The sequence below is a fragment of the Eutrema salsugineum genome, unplaced genomic scaffold, assembly GCF_000478725.1.
Source record: "Eutrema salsugineum unplaced genomic scaffold, Eutsalg1_0 scaffold_13, whole genome shotgun sequence".
Lineage (NCBI taxonomy): Eukaryota > Viridiplantae > Streptophyta > Magnoliopsida > Brassicales > Brassicaceae > Eutrema > Eutrema salsugineum.
This window is the reverse complement of record NW_006256885.1, coordinates 2,890,664-2,913,336: the sequence shown is the minus strand read 5'-3', so window position 1 is coordinate 2,913,336 and position 22,673 is coordinate 2,890,664. Positions and strand designations below refer to the sequence as shown.

At 34.3% G+C, this 22,673-nt stretch overlaps 4 protein-coding genes across 5 annotated transcripts; 3 read left to right on the top strand and 1 right to left on the bottom strand.

The window, feature by feature from the left end:
* The first annotated feature begins 3,174 nt into the window (after positions 1-3,174).
* LOC112088829 lies at positions 3,175-3,330 on the top strand. Its single transcript, XM_024159092.1, has one exon. The coding sequence runs from the start codon at positions 3,175-3,177 to the stop codon at positions 3,328-3,330; it is 156 nt and encodes a 51-aa protein (XP_024014860.1).
* Positions 3,331-4,156: 826 nt separating this feature from the next.
* LOC18023693 (histone deacetylase 15) lies at positions 4,157-8,175 on the top strand. 2 transcript variants are annotated; one of them, XM_006406531.2, is made up of 18 exons: positions 4,157-4,187; positions 4,365-4,553; positions 4,649-4,831; positions 4,981-5,083; positions 5,191-5,255; positions 5,433-5,508; positions 5,598-5,662; positions 5,772-5,827; positions 5,990-6,113; positions 6,218-6,343; positions 6,428-6,478; positions 6,593-6,661; positions 6,835-6,943; positions 7,128-7,207; positions 7,348-7,430; positions 7,517-7,562; positions 7,656-7,830; positions 7,926-8,172. In XM_006406531.2, exons 2-18 carry the CDS (start codon positions 4,419-4,421, stop codon positions 8,054-8,056), a joined length of 1,677 nt encoding a protein of 558 aa, XP_006406594.1. In that variant the 5' UTR covers positions 4,157-4,187; positions 4,365-4,418; the 3' UTR covers positions 8,057-8,172. The 2 variants fall into 2 exon arrangements, with proteins under 2 accessions (XP_006406594.1, XP_024015166.1); XM_024159398.1 differs by lacking the exon at positions 4,157-4,187 and having other exon boundaries at positions 4,214-4,553; positions 7,656-7,834; positions 7,926-8,175.
* On the bottom strand, positions 8,161-12,627 carry LOC18023691 (DNA mismatch repair protein MSH2). The gene is made up of 13 exons (XM_024159397.1): positions 12,508-12,627; positions 12,333-12,382; positions 12,096-12,128; positions 10,877-11,950; positions 10,214-10,768; positions 9,993-10,103; positions 9,819-9,908; positions 9,638-9,709; positions 9,449-9,559; positions 9,240-9,366; positions 8,955-9,148; positions 8,651-8,794; positions 8,161-8,525 (listed from the first exon to the last, which is right to left on the bottom strand). Exons 1-13 carry the CDS (start codon positions 12,554-12,556, stop codon positions 8,322-8,324), a joined length of 2,814 nt encoding a protein of 937 aa, XP_024015165.1. The 5' UTR covers positions 12,557-12,627; the 3' UTR covers positions 8,161-8,321.
* Positions 12,628-20,753: 8,126 nt separating this feature from the next.
* Positions 20,754-22,673, top strand: LOC18023690 (transcription factor TCP18). The gene is made up of 4 exons (XM_006406530.2): positions 20,754-21,450; positions 21,565-21,660; positions 21,748-22,169; positions 22,461-22,673. Exons 1-4 carry the CDS (start codon positions 20,754-20,756, stop codon positions 22,539-22,541), a joined length of 1,296 nt encoding a protein of 431 aa, XP_006406593.2. The 3' UTR covers positions 22,542-22,673.

Here is a 22,673-nt window from a genome sequence, read left to right as displayed (position 1 = left end):
GAGTAAGTATATACAAAACACCATTTTCCTCTATATTCATTACGGTTGATCGGCGCCGGCACATGTCTGTTTATCCCAGTTTGCTTTATCATAACAAATTCTTTCTCCTCTCAAGAATTGATGAATCGCTGATGAAATAAAACCTCGACTCATATTATATAATAAGTATGGAAACATGGTTAGGCTGATATATCAACCGGTAAACACATAAAGAGGTTTCATAACTTCAGACCCCATATGTATTCTTAGTTCCGATCTCCCTGAATTAATAGAATATATAGTGGCCAGCCCGATTTCTTATGTGTTTTTGCAGTCCTGTATGTTATATCTTATCCTAAATTGAATTGTCAGTGTTATTTTATAAGGATTGTTGGAAATAAAAAGAGATGATATTAGAGCATGCCATCTAACATTTACTATTTTTGTTTGACTTTATATTACACGTAAAAATAGGAATGGTCTCAGGTTGATGGATTTACATAAAGCCAAGTTGGCAAGAAAAAACACATAACCAGAGGGTATAAGTCCCCACATTTTGTGGAGTGCAGATGGAGCAGCCAATTAATTCAATAAATAGAAAGAAAGTCCAATAAACCAAAAACCAAAATCATATTATCACGAATTAAGGTTGTATTGAGTGTCATACCCAAAAAAAGGTTGTATTGAGTGCAACAGCCAACACAACAGGCAAGGGATGTCTTGTCATCATGAACTTCACGTGCACGGTGCATCCCCTACCCATTGGCCTTTCGTGTTTTATATAAGATCGTCATTAAGTTTGATTACTTCTTCAATCATAATGAAAAAGATATGACGGATTCGACCTTTCACTTGCTACGTTCGAATATCTATAATTTTTCCCATGTGATTTTCCACTTTTTCTTGAAAATGAAAGTACTAAATTTGATTCTCTTTTTTTTTTGGTTTTTAGTTTTTCGTTTACAAATTTTAGGTTGACCAAAAAAAGTTTACAAATTATAGATTACGAAGTCCTAATCTCCATAGATTTAAAAGCAGTTTTTGAATATTTTCTGTTTTGGATTTAAACCCAAATTATCCTTCTTCATGCCTAATAGACTTAACATTAAACCTGGAAACAATTAATATAATCTTTATTTGTGAATACTCTCCTAGATTTTTTTATCATTTAAGGTTCTAACTACTAACAGAATCAGAAAATTGTACTTTTCTGTGGTCCTAATATCTATTTTTAGAAGCTTGTAGGGCTATGGAATTTTATCGATCTCTTAGTTCAAAATTATTATCTGATTTTCGTCTTATCTGAAAGAATTGATAAATCTTTGTCACAGCTCTAAATTTTGTTTAATCAGAGTTTTGGATTCAATTAATACACTTTTTCCATGTAGAATCACCAAAATCTTAATCATAAATAAAATAAAAGATGGAATCACCAAATGTTTCATATAAAACAAAAGAAAATAAAATAAATCATGATTATATATGTTTTTCTAGACTAAGTGGTGGTAGCTGTACCATTTTCAACATTATATAATTTCAATTGCCGGCAACAGACAAAAAATCAAGTCTTACTATAGTACTCAAAACCAAAAGGAAAGAGAAATAAACGTTGTTTGTTACAGGAGAAGAAAAAAAGTAGCAAATGCACCGCCAAAATACTAAGAAACAGGATTTGAAACAATTGCTTAAAATTACACTTTTATTTGAAAGAAAAATATGTGCGTCAGATATTCTTAAAAACGATCATGTATAATGTAAGTTTTTTTTTTTGCCAAGCACCGAACATATTTATTTTTACATTCTTATCAAAACGTTTTGATATGATATTTAACCCAACTCATAAACCAGTGCATGGTATTCGTGAAAATAATGTAACTATTGTCTATGCATAACAAGGTTCAACTCATTCTTTCTTGGCGTCAGGTATGATATTTTATATAAAGTATATATGTGGTTCACTATTAGTCTATTATATTACAACACAAAAGCTTTTAATTATGAACGTATGTTTCATTGTACTGAGGTCCCTAGCGATTTACCCGAAAATGAGCTGTCCATATTGTAAGGAAGACTGACATGACCTTATTTCATTCATGGATTTGAATTATTAGATGACCAGAGATTTAAATGCCAAATATCATAATGATTGGAATCAGTAAAGTGGGTGATTTATTTTGAAAGCTATAGTAATGTACGTCACAGATTTTTACAGTTTTAATTTGTTTGTTGGCCAACCTCTCGATTTTAACAGTTAAATGTTAAAATGAGAGAATTATGATAAGTTTTTTTTTTTTTAGAAACGAGATTTAAGATTAGATTGAGTCTTACAATGCTAGTATATAATATGTTCTTTGTTCTAAATGAAAGATAGAAGTATATAAAAAAATGTATACCCGAAATATAATGCATAAGCATAACTGCATAAGAGTCTTAATTAAATCTTTATCGTAAACCTAATTTTATATATATATATATATATGTATGTATTAGTCGGATTTCTTTTTTATAAACCTAATGGACACTAAATATAAGTAAATTAACTAGTGATTATACGTATTCGTTGGAATTCTTTATATGCAATTTGTAATATGTTCCACGGTAACTCTTTGGACCCGTGCCTTCTTTTTTGTTTATTCGTTTACTGAAATTTATAACTATGCTAGTGTATATGCAAACCCGAACTCGAATCCTTCAATCCGGTCATTTTTAAAATGATTTGGCAGTTTTTTTTTTTTGTTGATAAAATTGATGATTTAGCAGTTAACCATAGGTTAGTTTGCATGACAAATTTAACAGAAAATCAGATTTGGACGGTCCGCATAACTATATATGTTCTAACATATATCCCAATAAAACTGAATAAATTCATCAAAACATCTCTTTGAATCGAAAGGAGACAAGAAAACAATACATCAACGATTTTCAAACATAATGGGAAGCTAGTCGGTCACACTCCCCAAGTGGCCTTAATTTGTTTTTGGGTTGTTTCGTTGAAAGGTCCCGAATCAATGGTGGGGAATAGTTCTCCTTATCTCTCTTTTTTTTTTTGTTCTTTCTCTCTCTCTCCCATATAATGATGAATCTTCACTTCCTTTTAAACCCCCCTAAATATCACACAATCATCAAGTTACACCTGAACCTCATAATTAAAAAACCAAAAACTTATATATATAGAGAGAGAGATAGAGAAAAATAATGAGGGAGAAGTCAAAGGAAGAGGCAGTGAAGAACTGGGAGAAGAAGAAGAAGTCTTCTTCACCAAAAGGAGTTGGGGAGTTTGTAAAAAAGAAGAGAGGAACGTTCTACATTATTGGAAAATGTATTACTATGCTTCTTTGTTCGCACGAGTAATTTTGTCATCAATACACACATTTGTATATGCATGTATATAGATGATGATAAAGGTATGAGAAGGAATTGCTCACAGATTTACATCATTACCTTTCCCGTTGTTTTTCTCTCATGTTTACGCAGGTCTGTGTTGTATGTATATATCTCCCACAATATTTTTCTTATCAACTATATATAGATATATACTATTTCCCCCCCCCCCCCCATCTTAATATTTTTCTTGTAAACGGATGGTTTAATTCTTTATAAAACATGGGACATTATGCGAACTGTATTATTATATATACTGTATATATTGATGATAAAAAAATTGACATCTGATTTCTTTTTAAGTTATATATGCATTCCTTATACTAAATTGACTACTTGAAACTATAAATTTTTAGGTGATCATAATAATTTATACGACATTCCCAAATATCACTTTTTAGTTTTATTTTCCCAAATCACCAGTAAATAACAAGGGATTGTAGAGGATATATTTACCTCTGCAAAAATAAAATAAAAATTAATATGCATGAAAAAGCTAAAGAGGTTGGTGTTTACCTCTGCAAAAATAAAATAAAAATTAATATGCATGAAAAAGCTAAAAAGCTAAAAATTAATTTTGTTGGTGTTTCTTATAAGTTATATAGCCCAAAGTGGCTAGGTTTTCTAATACCGACAGGAGAAAATTAGAAATCAAATAAAGGGTAGTTCTTGAGACAAAAGGGTAGTTGACGTAATGGGCCTATACTCACATTGGGTCTTAATCAGCTCAAATAATGTTTTAAATTTTGTAATCTAAACGACGTCGTCGTTTCCCATCTCTGCTGTTTGCGCTATCCTGGAAGGTTTCGCCGGAAGAAGTTCTTCAGGTAAGTTTTTGCTCCGTCGCTTGATTTTTTTTTTGGTTTCCATAGAGAAAAGGCAATTCGTGAGTTCAGGATCGTCGATCGATTACAAAATACTCGAGAAAAAAATTATATGCTCGAGAAGCCTTTTGTTCTGCAAATCCTCAATTGGGTTTTTTCTTTACTTCTATTTTGGCACAGCGCGAGAGATTTTTTCCAGCTGGTTCAGTAGTTTCAGTGACTAGTGAGGTAACAATGATTGTAGAAACTCTAGAGAGCTCCTGTGAGGGTTCAAAGAGAAAACTCGGCAACGGTGGTGATGTCGCTGTTCCTTGTTCGGAAGATGAGTTTAGCAATGGAGACATTAATGCTGCTCCTGGTGATTCATCCGTAAGCTAAAAACCATGGCTTTCCTCTTATTGCATTTTCCACGGTTATTTGTGCTCTGCATTTGGTGATATCGGTCATTGTTATGTCTTATGCAGAAAAGAGCTAGGGTTTCAAGGGAGATGACGTTTCAAGATATTTACGGTGCGGATACGTTGCTTAATGAAGAAGACGAGGAGGATGATAGTAATTGGGAACCTGTGCAGACGCCCGTGGAGTTTGTGAAATGGTGTTGCGTCAATTGCACTATGGCGAATCCTGGTGATATGGTTCATTGTTATGTACGTCTTTGTTTACTTTTTTTTTTCATATTTGAATAGTGTTGCTTTTGCTGCTGATGTGGTGCTTTTAGTATTACCAATGTATGCAATTGTGCTCTAAATGTGATCTCAAGTGACATATGCTCAGTAAAGTTTATATGTTGATGCAGATATGTGGTGAGCACAAGGAATCTGGTATCCTGAGGCATGGATATTTTGCATCTCCGTTTTGCAAAGACACTGGTCTCACTGAAGTCGAAGAGAAATGTGGAGGTAGGAATTACTTGTTTTGCTTCTTTTGAACTCATGTCCTTGAGAAATACTGTTTTTCTGTTCCACATTATCTAAGCATGTTCACTTCTCTTTTCCCTTGATCTTAGGAAGCTCATCTGCAACCAGCTCGACAGCTGTTGGGTTCGACGAGAGAATGTTGCTACACTCAGAAGTATGATCCTGTTACCCTTATATTTTTCCTGAGAAATCTATATTATGACTATGACACCGGGTCCTTCTGAAAAAGCCTTTCATGTATCTGTTGACATCAATACACTTTATTATCTCCAAAGTTTTCCCCCGTGCAAGTAATCCATTTATATATGTGTTTTTGGTATGCTTTGATTAGTTTGAAGTGAAGGCACATCCACATCCCGAGAGACCTGATCGTCTTCGAGCTATAGCTGCTAGTCTTGCCACAGCTGGTATATTGGTTTATTGTCGTTAAGCATATTAAAATATTCCGTTCTGCCTGGGAGTAGATTTTGTATTCACCACATTTGAAAATTTGCAGGCGTTTTTCCTGGCAGATGCTTGCCTATTCATGCAAGGGAAATCACGAAACAAGAACTCCAGATGGTGAGCTGCTACTTAATTTTATTAGAGACATCTCTAACTGCGAGTGGTTTGTTTATTGCATTACTTTTGCAAACAATTTGTTAACAGGTTTATATTTGACAATTTTTAGGTCCACACTTCAGACCATGTTGACGCTGTTGATATTACAAGCCAGCTTCTCTATAGGTTTGCATTTAAACCATTTTGTCTCCCCACCATCTGATACTTTGCAGTGTTCAGGATGCAAAACGTGCTTCCTTACCTAATTTGTTTGTCTCCTTTGCCTAAGCTGTTCTTCATTTGTCTGTTATTACTCTTACCGCTCATCTTTGTCCCACTGTCTGGCAGCTACTTCACTTCCGACACATATGCTAATGAGTATTCAGCACGAGCTGCTAGACTTGCAGCAGGTTTGTGCGCTGATCTAGCTACAGAAATTTTCTCTGGGCGCGTTAAAAATGGTTTCGCTCTGGTATGTCAAATTCACATAATTTCAAAATTTAAAGATGCAACTACGGATCTGCTTGAAATTGGAATTACACCATATCCGTGCTGAAGCTTATCTGATTGTTTCAGGTAAGACCACCCGGTCATCATGCTGGCATTAGACATGCTATGGGGTTTTGCCTTCACAATAATGCAGCAGTTGCTGCATTAGTAGCACAAGCAGCAGGGGCAAGGAAGGTGCTGATTGTGGACTGGGTAATGTCGCTGATATCTCAATGCTGGGTGGTTTTGTAGAACTTCAAACTTCTTAATTCTTAATCATCTTCTTTATTGTTGCAGGATGTTCATCATGGAAATGGAACCCAAGAGATATTCGAGCAAAACAAATCTGTAAGCTGCCTAACTCTATGGATGTGTCCTCATTAATTCTTGGAGTTTTGGATGCAGTAAATTATTTTTGTGAATTGACCTTTTTTATACTAATTATTGGGAACAATTGTATAGGTATTGTACATTTCCTTGCACAGACATGAAGGAGGAAACTTCTATCCCGGTACTGGAGCTGCTGATGAGGTACCCATGCTTTTCTGTTTTACAGTCTCATCCAGCATTCCTTGGTAGATTTAGTTGCAGTTGTAAATGCATATACATTAGCTATATTTACTTAACCTTGTTTCCGGAATCAGTTTTTTATTTTCTCTATGCAGCAAAAGCTATAGTTCCCTAATATTAATTATGTGGTGCAGGTTGGTACAAATGGTGCTGAAGGTTATTGTGTAAATGTTCCATGGAGCTGCGGTGGAGTTGGTGATAAAGACTACATCTATGCCTTTCAGCATGTAGTTCTTCCCATAGGTACAGAGTCGTGTTCTGTATTCCCCTTTTGAGTTTGTTTCAACGCTAGTCCTTACAAATGTCTGGTTTCGACAAACCAGGCTTTGGCCTAATTACTAATAAGCTTTCGCAAGTGAACTGATCTTTTGAGCTGGCGTTCAATCTGTACTGGGTCTGATTTCAACTGGAACCCTTTCCCTTGCAGCTTCTGCATTTTCTCCTGATTTTGTTATCGTATCAGCGGGATTTGATGCGGCTAGAGGAGACCCACTAGGCTGCTGTGATGTAAGCTTCATATTCCTAGGGCTGTAATTGACAACTTTCGGAATCAATATTGTCGTGTGCACCTCATTAGAGGATGTTCTGTTCAACCTGTTGACAATTCAATATTGGTTTTAATAGATCAAGTTTGCACGTACTTTCAGGTAACTCCGGCTGGTTATTCTCGAATGACACAGATGTTAGGTGATCTATGCGGCGGAAAAATGCTAGTTATTCTGGAGGGCGGGTACGTGTTTCTGGAGTTTACCAATAGTCTCGTGTTGTTTTCAAGTGACAGCTTTTAAAGCCTTTTTTGTTTGTCATTATTTGCAGCTACAATCTTCGCTCCATATCTTCTTCTGCTACAGCAGTGATCAAGGTTAATCTCTGTTTCAAACTCCATATCTTTCAAAATCTGCATATTGTTATGGAGACTTAACGTTTATTCATGATCCCGTTTAATCTAATAAAGGTGCTTCTGGGTGAAAATCCGGAGAATGACTTGCCTATCGCTAACGCGCCTTCAAGAGCTGGCCTGCAAACTGTTCTTGATGTACTGAATATTCAAATGAAGTTCTGGCCATCACTTGCTACCGCCTACTCCAAATTACTCTCAGAGTGGGAAACACGTCTGATCGAAAACAAAAGTAAGTGATCCTTCCCACACCAAAAAAAAAAAAAAAAAAAAAGTGCATCATTCTTCATTGTACTTTCTTTTACTAAAATCTCACTGGTTTTACAGTAAATCAGGTGAAAAAGAAGCTTGTTCGGGTTCCCACTTGGTGGAAATGGGGACGAAAGAAGTTTTTGTACAACTTTCTCTTTGCTCGTATGAATTCAAGGCTCAGATCAAGGTGGTTATTGAAACATTGATTTATGAAGATTTTTAGAGTTTAAGATTCATTGGTTTTAAATCACTTGTTAACGATTTAGTTATGGATCTGATTTCATAAGAGAATTTTGTGGATGTGGAATGAGTTTCAAGTTAAAAATACGACAAATATTCAAATCCAAGGGAGAACATACACATTTACAAAGATTAACTAAAATCCTATAAAGATTACGAAATCATTCCCATATAACTACATAAAGGAATAACACCCTCAAAAAACAAGTCAAAGTGAAATGCAAAGCTGTTTCACAGGAACCGCTTGAGCCAGTGGCAATCCACGGCATCTTTCTCTAGCTCTTCTTTCATCTCACGTACGCGTTGAAGTGAATCTTTAAGCTCCATTTTATCAAGTGGCATCTCTGCAAATTCTTTCAGAAACTTGTGAGCTCGTGCTGCACCTCTCGATACTTCCTCTGGATCATCTTCTCTGCTCTTTCTCTTCCCACTCTCCTGCAACACAACAAGACAAGAATTTCATCCTTGTCAAAAGTCTCCAGTTGATATGTTTTAAACTGGAGAAGATGCGGAAGATTCCCAACTCCAACCAGATACAAATGGGACAAACGAATCCAGACCTCGTTGTTGATAATCATGGAAGACGGAGAGAAGTCTTCCAGTTCTGCAGCCTTCTCTCTTGCGAGTGCCACTACGCTTTCAGGGAAGTTGGCAAACTCAGCCACATGAATCCCAAAGCTCTGGTCACATGCCCCTGGTTCAACCTAACCAGACAAACATCACATCAGAACAATCTAATTTCATGTTTGTAAGAAAATCAAACAGAGACGCTTTTACTAAAGAGGCTGCAAGAGAGAAATTCAAGATTCAGCGCATAGAAATCTTCTTTTTGGGATGGAGCAGATACGGTTTAATTGAACCAACCTTGTACAGCATGGTGAGTTTGCGGCTTTCTGCGTCAATGTGTGCGCTGACGTGGAAGTTTGCAACACCAGCAGTGTTACCTGCGACCTCAGAATTTGCTTGAGCCAAAGCAGTAAGTTCGTGGAAGTGAGTAGCAAACAGAGTAGGGGCTTTCTTCACTTGAACCAGATGCTCACATATAGCCCATGCGAGACCTAATGTTGTCACCAAGATCATGTTACCAACATATCATAGCAAATTCACTCAAAATCTAAATAAATCAAGAGACATTGCAGTTAAACTAACCAAAACCATCATAGGTTGATGTTCCACGGCCAAGTTCATCGATTATTATCAGTGATTTATCAGTAGCTCCTTTTAATATCGAAGCGGTTTCAAGCATTTCTTGCATAAAAGTAGACACTCCGCGTAGCTAAAACACAAAAGGAAGAAAACGATTGGAGTTTGAAGAAATCAGAAGGTCCAATAACAAAGAAGCAGCAAGTTAAACTCACTTGGCAATCGCCTGCTCCTACACGGGCGAAGATACAGTCTCTGATAGAAATTGAAGCTTTATCACAAGGAACAAATGAACCAACTTGAGCCATCAGTACGGTCACACCGACCTGGAATTCACAATGGCAGGAAACAGATTTTAATCTTATGCCTATGCAACAAAATGGGACTATAAGAAATCATCATACCTGGCGAATGAAAGTGGACTTCCCTCCCATGTTAGGCCCTGTTATTATTTGAAACCAACTCTTGCCTCTCATCTGATTTTACAGAACAATAAAAGCGGAAAAAAGGAATTGCTTCAAGTCAATAGGGAAACACAGAATAACAAAGGCTCTGTCTGGTTTATTTTAGCATCACAATACTTACAAGTCTACAGTCATTTGGTATAAAATTCACCCAATCTTGAGCTTCTACGCATGGATGTCTGCTTCCTTCTAATACAATGTCTCCCATATCCTGCAATTTATAAAGCATTCTCTCATATTATGATATAAAATTGCAAAAAAAAAAAACGAAACAATCAACTTGAGATTAGATTACCGAAGATGTGATTTCTGGCCTACAGTATGGAGTAGGGCAACTAGCTGCCAAATCAGCAAAGCTTAACAAAACATCCATTTCAGAGAGCAACCCTGCTAACTCCTCAAACACCTAAACCATACAATATACATATAAATTCTATATATATATATAATATATTTTACTATTTGAAGATAACCAATTTTGTAAGTCCAATACATAATATGAATAACTAAACATACCTCGGAGAAGCTGGCAACAGTCTGAACTACACGATCAACGAGCTCCTTTTGACAGCTCTTGTAATCGTCCACAACACTTTGGTACTGGTCCCCAAGTTTCTTAAGCTTTGTGTTTGTGAACTTAACTCCGTCCTTGCGAGTCTCCAGCACTACAAACTGTGTCGTCAGCTTCTTCCGGATCTTTGGCTCTTCCTTCTTCGTGATCCTGAACACATGCCCAAATTGCGCTGCTTTGTCAAGTTTTAAAGCCTTGTCCACCTGAAGATCAAGTTCCATAGCCGTCTTTTTGTGCAATTCGTGAATCTGCTGCTCCAGCGATTCTTTCTGGTCTTTCAGAGATGATAATGTGGTGTCGTAGCTTGAAGATATCATGTATTCTCCATTTTCTAGCTGGTCAAGATCTACAGAGTACTCTACCAGCTCAATGAACTTGCCGAGGTGATCTGCGTCTGTTAAAGCCTCAAGCTTTTTCATGTATCTCTTGCTGATGAGTGATGAGAATTCTCCGGTGTACTGTTGCAGAGATGTTTTGATGAAGGGAAGCCTTATCGTTGACTGCACAGCGAAGATGAAAACTGAATTAATAATGAAATTCATAGAAACTTAAGAAAATACCTACAGAAACTTTAAGTACATAGAATCAGATTAGAGTACGGAAAGTACTTGATAGAGTTTGATAATTTGCTGTAACCCGCCTCTTCTTCTTTCGAGACTCCGCACAAGTCTTTCAACATCTGAGATTCGCTTCAGATGCTGTCTAAGATCTTGCCTTAACCCAGCTTCTTCAACAAAGCACTGAACTATATCTAATCTCATCTGAATCTCATTCAAATCCACGAGAGGTTGCTTTAGCCACATGTGAAGCAGTCTCTTACCCATCCCTGCGGTGCATGTTCTGTTCATGAGACCAAACAAACTGAAATTCTTATTAGCATCAGTTTTGCTCTCCATCACATTCAACGCCCTCATAGCTGCAGCGTCGAGTCTCATGAATCCGCCGATATCATATCTGCGGATTGAGAAGTTTCCATAGTTACCCTCATCCGAAAGAAGTTCAGAGAACGAGAGTAATGCACCTAGAGCAGGAGTCGCAAGCTCAAACCCGGATATCAAATCTCTAACAGGTTCAACATTCCCCTTCACCAATCTCTTTAGATCTGAATCTAAATCTCGTCCTTTGAACTCTTGTCTCTTCCTCTCTGTTATCATCACAGAACACCTCTCCAGAGACTCATACAGGCTTTTGCATTCACTGGATTTGCCGGAATCAGCTGGAAAAATGCATTCTTTTGCGCCAATGGCAACCAGAGAAGACTCCAGGTTGGTGAAGCGGCTATCATCAAGAAACTCAGCTAGTCCAAGAATCCGCCTGGTTAGATCAACATAAGCCATCCCGATAACGCATCTGCTCTCCTGAAAATTTGGAAACAAGGAGACAACAACGGGCGTGTCCTGCATTTCGTTGTTTGCAAACAAAACATCTTCAAAGCTCCCAATGTTTCCAGGAGAACCTGTTTTCACAAGTCTCCAATTCGATCCACTTCCCTCGTAAAGCTCTAAGGTATGATCATTTCGCTCCAGGAGAAGATCCCGAGCAATCGTTTCAAACATGTTCTTACTGATGCTAACGCTTGAAAGAGCATTTGATCCACTCCCGAGCTGACGTAGAGCAGTAGTTGTATGATAGTAAGTCTTTGCAATGAAGATTGAGTTTTCTCCATGAGCTGTATAATAGCCCTGCAAAAGAATTTGATATTTTTCCAATAAATCAACGACAGAAGAAGATTCTTTAATACAGAAACCAAAGGTTCATGTACATTTGATTAAACAACCAAAACCCAGACCAGTGAAAACTAACAAAAGTTGGACATTCAGAACTCACCTTGCGATCAAAGAACCTAACAGCTCTCGAGTCCTGAAAGCAAAGAACAATCAAAAGCAATATAAGAATAAATCGAGAAATCGCTAATAATGAACAAACGCATATATTTGCTTAATCCCTTATCTTAAAGCATCTCATTTCCCACTTAAATCGGCGGGATTTACTACGGTTATGGACTCAATCTGTAATTTTCCCAGAAATAGAAAGAAACAACAACTAAAAAAAAACGAGACTTACAGTTGGTAGAGTTTTGAAGAACGAGAGAAACCCTTGAGCCTGCTTAGCATCTACCAAAAATTCAAAAATTTCACAACGCAACCAATATCAGACCTTTTTCAAAACCCATAAACCATATGAAAAATCAAACACGATATAAAAAAAAAAAAAAGAAAAAACTAGGGTTTTGCATTACCTAATTTAAGCTCCGGAAGCTTGTTCTGCTCCTCGAAATTGCCCTCCATTGGCAGATAGATAAAGCGGAAACCCTTCGGCTACTGTTCTGCAAATATTCCTTTCGCGGCGGCGTTTTTCCTAACCAAATGGAATAGAAAGCGACTGGAAGTTTTCGAGGCAGATTATGGTGTCGAAATTGGCGGGAAAGGGAGTGGCGGCAAGTTTTCCTTACCGGCGGCGCGTGGATCAACGTTCTATAAGCCACGCGTGACTATTTCGATGTTGGTCCTTCAAAGACAAAGGCCCATTATGGGCCCATATTGAGATTACTGGGCTAACAAACACCTATCTATAATGATTTTACTACCAAAATCACGATTCCACAGAGAAACAGAAAAAAAGAAACACGAAAAAACTTGGTTCTTTGTAGAAACATGATTAACTAAAAATAAAATTGGACAATGGTAGGTAATAAGATATTCGCATATTATTATACATATAGATTTAATATATGTAATAATATGTAAATGATAAGTTACTTTGGAAAACTTGGGACAAAGGGAAGTGGAAGGTTTGTACTAGAAAGCACTATATTGCTATAGAGGACGATGATGGCCTTTGATGAGCCACAAAAGTCATATGAACTTATCTTTATGTCATTTATGGTTCCAAATAGTCAGGTATATTCGCCCTTTTTTCTTTCTCTGTTGATTCCTTATTTATCTTGAGTTGCATTCTTTATTTTAATTTGAAATATTCTCTTAATGATCTTTGATCATATTTGATCTTTCATGGATGTCATTTTCTTTATGAAATTTTTTTTTATTCTTCTTTGGAAGAGAAGATTATTAATGATATTGAAAGAAAAATGCATCAGGTATAAGTTTGTACAAAACAATTTTTTTTTGTTTATCATATCCTCAAAATACACGGAGTAAAGTACATTTAATATAAAATGATTATAATATTTTTTTTTTTTAAAAAAGAAAGGTTGTTTAGATCGTAAGAATTTCAGTAATCAAAACCCTATGTTGACAATTTTAACTCTTTTTTTCATATAGTTGAAGTCAAGAAAATGAGTATCGGAAATTAACGTAAATATTATGTTATTTATTTTTATAAATTTGGGAATATGTTATTGACAGGATATTATCATCGCATATTGTTTAAGTGTCCTCAATTCTTGTCATGATGATATATCAAAAACTTTATAGAGTACTGCCAACCTAACTAAACCATGATATAACACATGTACAAACTTATCTCTGTTCATATAATCATACACACGCACACACATACACTGATACACACACTGAAATATATATATATATATATATATATATTTCCTTATGTCTTTTCCCACTTCGACATTGTGTGACATCAAACTTTTAAGAACACTAAGTTCCAAGTAGAACACGTTTGATAATTATCAAACCCACCAACCAAAATCATTTTCAAGGTTAAACTATATATAATGTATATGTCTATCCGGTTTCGATTTTTTGTTTTTAACATCTGGTTTAGATTTTGTTATCTAAATATTTATTTATAAGGAAACGCTAAGTAATATTTTTTTACCACGGTATAGATAAAACTAAACAACACCATATAATATGCTTTTATCCCGGGGTTGAAGGACTATAATAGATTTCGGGCTAAAACTTCTAATCATTAAAAGATAATTTATCATATATAAGTAGATTATTCGTAAGACTAAATAAAATCACACTTTATATACACCATATGGTCCATATCAAGACATGACTTTTTTTTTTTGCTAAGTATATCAAGACATGACTTCTTATGATAATATATATATATATATATATATATATATACATGACACATAAATAAAGATGTATGTTTGTATGTAAACAGGCTGTTACATCATTCACCAAATTTAGATGTGAAGCATGGTGCAAAAACAAAGTAAGCAAATTGGCCATATTATTAATTTGAGTGTGATTGAAGTTTAGTAATCAAGTAGTATAGTTTCTAAATTACTTTTATTCTATAACATTTCCTACTGCATGGAGTGGGTTCAGTTCGAGTTATTTTGAACAAAACACAATTAAAAAAAAAACTAATATACTTTTTTCACATTTACGACATTAAAACTTACAGTTACAAATTTGCTTCTAATTAAATAATATCTTTTTTCATTGATCTCTTACGATTCTGATCAATATATATGGGGTCTCTAGATTATTTAGTATTAGATGAAACTTTGGTGTTGTCAAATCTCCATAACTTAAGCGTGAAAGCATGAACTAGGCTATATTTCTATCTTTTCGCTATCCCTAAACCTCGAAGAAGCTCTACATCAACTTATTCCTCTCCCATTAAGTTTGCCGCGACAATGTGTTCGATTCTCATTAAAATTCAAATATTTGAGAGAAAATCCGTTCTCTTTATTCCTGTAAACTAAATGAGTAAATTATATTTGTAATCAAATCTTTTGAACCGATATTTAACCAAAAAAATTAAGAAGAAAGATCTTATAATAAACCGAAATAGTAAGTTCAGACTAACTCGAAGGAACCAGTTTTATATATATACGATCCGCGCTACGCGCAGGCGTTTACCATTTTCTATTATATTATATACGTGTTTTTTCCCGTTTTTATAGTTTTATATCTAGAGAACTTATGTCTCTTATAGAAGGTGTTATTTGGGAGTTTTTTTTTAATAATTTTTTGGTTTATATTATGGATGTGCTATGTTTATTCTTGTTAATTTATTTTTGTTTCTGAAGTATTTGTTTCTTTGTTTTTTTAATTTGTAATTGTGAAAGCACTTTCTCCGTTAGTATATTTTGTATAAGGCTTTGAGTCAGTGGAAGTACAATATGTCTATATTGAAATCGGGTTTGGATGGTTAGTGTGAAAGTTTTTTTTTTAGTCTGTAATTTTTTGTATTATTTTATATTGGCTTATTTTTCTGCTATATTTTTTTGTTCGTTCGATGTTTATGAAATCTCATTTTGATTATACAAAGCCGTGTCCGTTTTTAGCCCTTCATAATTGTAGGTATTAATCGATAGCTCTCTTAAATGTTGGCAAAACCCTTCTATTGTTGGAATTTTGGTTTAATGATAGAGGGTGCTTCCATTGAAAGAGGGTGATTGAAATTTTGGTCGGACCAACCTTTTGTTCATACCCATTCCTTTGGTCTCTAATTGAGTCATTTTTTTCATCCTCCTTCTCTTTCTTCCTTGGGTGATTCAGTGACGTTTAATTTCGGTATCCTCCACTCTTGCGGTGTTTTTTTCCAGAATCGGTGCCGGTCTAACCCCTCCCTATGATTTCTTAGATATACCTCTATTTGTCATCATATTGGGGAGCTGATCGGTTTCTCAGCTTTGGAATTGGTTTTTTGGGTGTGCCATTGGTGACTCCAATTTGGCGTGGATTTCATGGATCATTTTTGGGATTGGTATAAAATCCAGCGTTTATGGTTAAGCTGAGCTGAGTTGAGTTTTTTTTCTGGAAAATATCACTTTCGTCGAAAAATCTATTTATGCAATTCCCTTTTGATGGTGATTCCGTGATTGTTGCCATTCATATGATTTTGTTTAATTTTAATTTATGGTAGTGTGATATTTGATTTATTTAAAAGTGTCTCATCATTTGCCGTAATTAGAGAAATCAGACAAAACAAAAGTTTTAAAAAATAATAATTGTACAGGTGGCTGCTGAGGTGGCTGCTGAGGTGGCAGCACCAGAAAAGAAAAAAGCTATCTTTATATATATAGATTAGTTATAAAATCTTTGAATAAAATGGTTCGGTTTTAGAATTATTTATTAAGTTGTGTCCTTGAAATTTGTGACTAATTTTAAACAAAGTTCTAGTGAAGATTTATTCAGAAATTCTGTGATGAAATTCGAACTTCTAGTACCTCATTATGCACAAAATATTGAGGTTGTCATTATTTAATTTTCTTATAATTTTTTTTTTGTTTTTCATTTCAAAACAAGAATATTCAAATTTCATTTCTATAATGTCAGTAATTATTCTCCAGAAACAAAAATAAGTTTAGTAAAATGGAAGGAAGAAGAAGTCAATATTGAGTTTTCCCATGAAGAAAAGTGGAGACAAACACACATTATTTTCCAGAACATATTTCCATGAAAGGAAATTGCGCAAATGAACGGTAATCTAAAAGAGCATTGACTCTCTTTGCTATAAATAGAAAATGATTCGGCATCAACCTAAGAACCAGAGAAAACAAAAAAGATGACAAACGCATCACAACATGCGAAAGTAAAATATAGAAAAATAAAGTTGAAATTTTCTACTTTGAGAATGATAATGAGTGACTGATGAGATTGTAACCAACGAAATTGGGAACAGAAGTAGATAATATAACACATAATGAAAGCACTCAGGGGAAAAGCAAAATCAATGCCCACTTTTGTAAGAAGAAAAGGATTCAATGACTAACCAAAGATGAAACTTTAATTCAAGTCTCACTATAAACAACTTAAAATGATTCACGCAGAAAAAAACCCAAAATGGGGATATGATAATTGTTGCTGTCTTCTTCATGGGTTATGAGAAAGAAAAATTGAAAGCAACCTCAGAAGAAGCCAGCGAGTCCTTCCATTATAGTCATGTGGTCCTCCTGATAATGGCAGGCCTAGAGAGAGAGAGAGAGAAAGAGAAAGAGAAGAGAGAGAAAGAAGAGAGAGCATGGGATGCTCGATAAATTAGGTGGAGAAGACGGCATGTATAAATGGAAAGAGTGGATAACAATGGATGACCAAAATAGGAGATTTTATTTACAATGAGAGAGTTTCATCTTTCCACGGAACTCCTAACTTTGTACTTTGTCTGTATATACGTATGTACGTGCATATATCATATATGTACATGTATTCTTTATCTATTTTACCTTTGTATATATATATTTTTTGCGTATATATTTGTGTAGTGTAGTACTTTTTCAACTATTGTGTTCTGCTTTAATTTCATACATTAACAAGAACATATAACTTAGTAGTTTGTTTTCATTGTCAACCTCAAACTTTCTTACAATCCCTTTTTTGTGTGTGTGTTCACTCCTTTAATTTTCTACATATTGTGATCAGTGACCACTCCGTTAGACAAGGCATATTCTTTTGAAAGTTCAATTTTGTTTTAACAGATTAATCATTCAAATAAATTTAGTGGTTTGTATTAATGAATCGTATCATAATATCAGTTTAATATAAATAATTTATGTGTTATAATGATCAAAACAGAAAACTTAATAATTAACACATCACAATGCACCATATAACTCAACTTTAAATGTTGGAATGACACATTATCTTCTTTTAGTATAGTATTCTCTTTTCTGTATAGATAAGATATTTCAAGCATATGTTTTTCTTAGTTCAACGTGGAAAAAATAAGAGAAAATAGTGATACAAAAGCTTACAAGATAAGCACGAGAGAGAAAGAAGTTCTCTTTTTAGCGAAAACGACATGTAACATATGTATGTGAGAGACGAGAGAGAGAGTGTGTGTGTGAGAGTCAAAAGAAAATAAAAGATTGGTCGCTCATTGCATACTGAACAGTGAACAGTGAGCTAAACCTCTTTCCTTTTCTTCCTAAAATTATTGCACCTTCCTTTTCTTAATTAGGGTTTCACAATGCCACGTGTGACCCTCCAATTTGATAATGAAATTTTATAATCCAAATCTCCAATTGGAACAATGTCATAATTACTAACTAACCTTCTATAACAATTTACTTCATATTTTCTTCATAATGAAAATTAATGTTTTAGAATAGACGGGTTTCGTGATGCAAGCCATAAATTTTTATTTATTTTATCGTTTTGAGGAGTGATTCTAAATTTTCATAGGTAGAGATAGACGTTAGCGGATTACTTGCAAAAGTAATTCCAATGCTACGTCAAAACAAATGAATAGTTTTTTTTTATTAAAAAAAAATCAATGCTTTCGTCATTTTTGCTATTTGAACTCAATTGGATCGCCAGTAGTAAGTCGACGTAAGCAAAAGGGGACCCCTGTTTCAAAAACTACCGGAATTTTATATTCTAGTTTTGATTACTCAACTTTATAAAATATGATGTCGCTTAATTAACCATTCGTTTAGAATGATTCTAGAATTACCACATGGAATTAAAGATAATTTCTTAGGGTGGGTGTTATATGAGTATCAGGCATTTGCAAATTGGAATCATGTTAAAAAAAAAATCTTATGCTATTCAATCATAAATTTTGAAAATTTATATAATCCAGTATTATTGGTTTTCATATTTGTAATTTTTTTGTATTCAAGGCTGTTTCACTGGTAATTTGAAGATTTGAACATCTTCAAATACTCTATTGTTATTAGAAATATCTAAGGTATTACTACTTGTAATGATTGCAGAAATGTTTTATAAGATTTTAAGTTTTTTTATAACGAAGAGGTTTTATATCAAGACCCGTTTTATCTTAAGATACAAAATTAAAACGTATGTATGGCCATTCTCAAATGTCACTCTAACATGTGATTTTGTACTTCACCATTGTTAAGTATATATATAAGATACAAAATTTTCATGGTTTTAAGTGCTATTTCAAAAAAAAAATGGACAAAAATAAGATTTCAAAATAGCAAATTATAAAAACTCTCATAAATTATACTAACTAAAATCACCTAAAATTTATTAAAACTTAATTCATTTAAAATATTTGGTTAATTACAAATTTCAACAACTGTATCTGATGTTGGAAATGCAAAATTGCAAACATTTAAAATGTTACTTTCTTTAAAAATAAATCTAAAATCACCTAAAAAAAAATTATACTAACTAAAATCACCTAAAATTTAACAAAACTTAATTCATTTAAAATATTTGGTTAATTACAAATTTCAACAACTGTATCTGATGTTGGAAATGCAAAATTGCAAACATTTAAAATGTTACTTTCCTTAAAAATAAATCTAAATTTTTTTCCATTTCTCCTTAAATCCTTTTCCATATAAAGGAATTTATATAAAAGAATTTATGGTAGCTATTTTTTGCATAATTGAGAAATTTTCTTTATTTCTTTTTATTTCGTATCCAACTTTTCTAATTTTGATCTTTTTAATATGCAACATTCTATCTATTTTTTATTAGTTGTCATTTTCATTGAAACTAGATATATATTATATCACTGCCTTCCATTTTGTCATTTTATTACATCCTTCTCTTTGTTTACTTAAATATGTGAAATGATATAACTAAATTGATAGAACTTATCTAACTAAACTTTACATGTCTATTTGGTTAGTAAACAAAGAGCATTTCATTTAAAGCGAAATCTTTATATAATCATTAGATATATAAACATAAATGTGTCAATATATGTGTCAACAAACAGAACTAGCCCAAAATGTAAAATATCCTATGAAATTCATTAAATTTTATTATTGTTGTACCAAAATCTAAATTTAATAAATATATATCTATGATGAACAGCTCCATAGTGAAATATTTTATTTGAACTAACTATTGTTAGGCATATCTTAAATCATACAATAAATTCTAAAGATTATATAATCATTAATTTGTTGATAGCTGTCAACAGTTTTATATCTAGCAAAGACTTGATGTGATCTCTTATCTAATTTGTTATACTGAAATATCTCAGAGAAATCTAAGAACATGAAAGACATGGTTCTATAGTTATTAAAACAATCCTTACAACCCCAAATAAAACAGAAACTTATCACATTTTCACAAAAACAAAACGAATATATTTTTTTCAGTAAAAATTAAAGAAATAATTTCCTCCTCAAAAGCGTACCCTCCTCCGAATGGATGTTGTTCCTTCCCCCATGATGATATCTCTCTGCCTCTCTCTATAGGTTTCTCTCTCTCTCTCTGTCTCTCTCCATTCTAATTCATAGCACATAGACTCATTTAAGTACATTGCCTGTGTTGTCTTTCTCAGCCATAGTCCTTTACTTCAATAAAGGTACTCTCTCTCTCTCTCTCTACACATTTAGATGACACAAACATAGATTCTCTTGAACAAAGACATATTGTAATATTTGACTAATCACTATTACTGTTCTTTCTTTCATTTTTCTTGATTTTTGCAGGTAATTTTGATTGTCTTCGTCACTGGAACAGTAATCTTCTCTTTGAGTTTTTGCTTTCTCTCATTTTCTTCTCTTTTTGGTGCGTTTGAAGTAGATTTTGGTACAAGTGTCATTCTCAAAAGTTTGTTTTAGGGGTTTTTAATTTAATTTGTTGCTTGAAAACCCTCTAAAAAGACATGAACAACAACACTTTCAGTACTACTTCCACCAACAATGAAGACTACATGTTATTCCCTTATAATGACCATTATTCCTCACAGCCCATACTCCCTTTTAGCCCTTCCTCTTCCATTAACGACATCTTGATTCACTCCAACTTCAACACACCAAACAATCATCTTGACCATCATCATCCTCATCATCAGTTCCTACAAGCAACTAGCTCTCCTTTTTCTCAATTCGAATTCGTCCCGGATTTCACCCTCCTCGCCTCTTTCCTCCCACAAAACAATGGCCATTATGATAACCAAACCATCACCACCACTGACCATCATCATCATCATCCATCACTTCTTCCCTTGAACAATCCTACTGGAGAATCTCAACTCGTTGAGCCTTCTGAAACCATAACCCACATAGAAGATTGCCAGAGATTCTCAACTTCTCAAGACCCTGAAATGAAAAGACTCAAGAGACCAAGCAGAAAGGACAGGCATAGCAAGATCAAAACGGCGAAAGGGACACGAGATCGTAGGATGAGACTCTCATTAGAGGTTGCCAAAGAATTGTTCGGGTTACAAGACATGCTTGGCTTCGACAAAGCCAGCAAAACCGTGGAGTGGTTGCTCACACAAGCCAAACCTGAGATCATAAAGATCGCCAAAAGCCTTTCTAACCACGGCGGCTTCAGCAGCGGCGAGGAGTCTCAAACCCGTAAGTATACATTCATTCTTTTCTAATTTGAAGTCTAGTAATTAATTAAAATTTCCATCATTTATGAAAATATTGATCTTCACGCTTAATCTGAAATTGTAACATTTAATCAAGAACCGGCGTTAGGATCAATGGACACATCCTCTGATCTATGCGAACTTGCATCCATGTGGACAGTCGATGATAGAGGCAGCAATACTAACACGACCGGTACGTACTTTAACCGTTGGTACTGTTTTACAAATTATACAGTTTCAATTTTCTATAAAAAAGTTATATAAGTTCGGTTTGCATTAGAAACACAAGGCAACAAGAGATCGATGAGAGGGAAGAGAAAGATGTCGCAACCTCGAACGACCATCTTGAAGAAGTTGTCTAAGGATTCGAGAGCTAAAGCAAGAGAGAGAGCAAAGGAAAGAACAAAAGAGAAGATGATGAAGAGAAGATTACAAGTAAATGTTGTACAAGAAGAAGCTCCTAATCAATATGGTGAGAATAATAAAAGCGATGTGAATTGGAGTTCTTTTGATCAGGCCACGACCTGCGAGGAAGAGATGGAAGAACTTTGCAATAACGATCGTTTTGCAGTTCGCAATGAGTTTTTACTGAATAAGAAAGATCACATTTCGGACGAAGCGTATGATATGATCAACAAATTGAATTCATCATTTCCAATGCTTAATCACCATCGCAGCCAAGGCGCGGCTACTTCCATAGAGGTACCTTATATTCTATATCTACGACTCAAATTTATTAGTTTTATAGAGTTTTTTCTTTTCTTCTAGTATATTATTAAGTTTTATATATATAGGCTATCTGAAATCTAATATAGCAATATGTACGAACACCAATTCATTAATGTTATATATAGATTAGGAGTTATTTATAATGATCATATAGTTCCACATCAAACTAAGATTCAAAGCGCCATTTTTTTTTTTAATTGACTTATATCATGTATGATATTGCCAAATTTCATCGATTGATTTGTTTGGTTATGTACCTTGCAGCAGCAGGAGCAGTTAACGGATCTTCGTCACTTCTTCGGGAAACCAAGAGACCTCATGTACAACTACCATAATATGTGTTGATATCGACTTATCGTAACTTCTCAAATTAAACTAATAATAATTTATGAGAGAGATATGTGAATTTTAAGTTTATATGAAGCCTTTTTCTTCTTAGCGTCACATATTACATGGATGTAAAATAATCACTGCCGT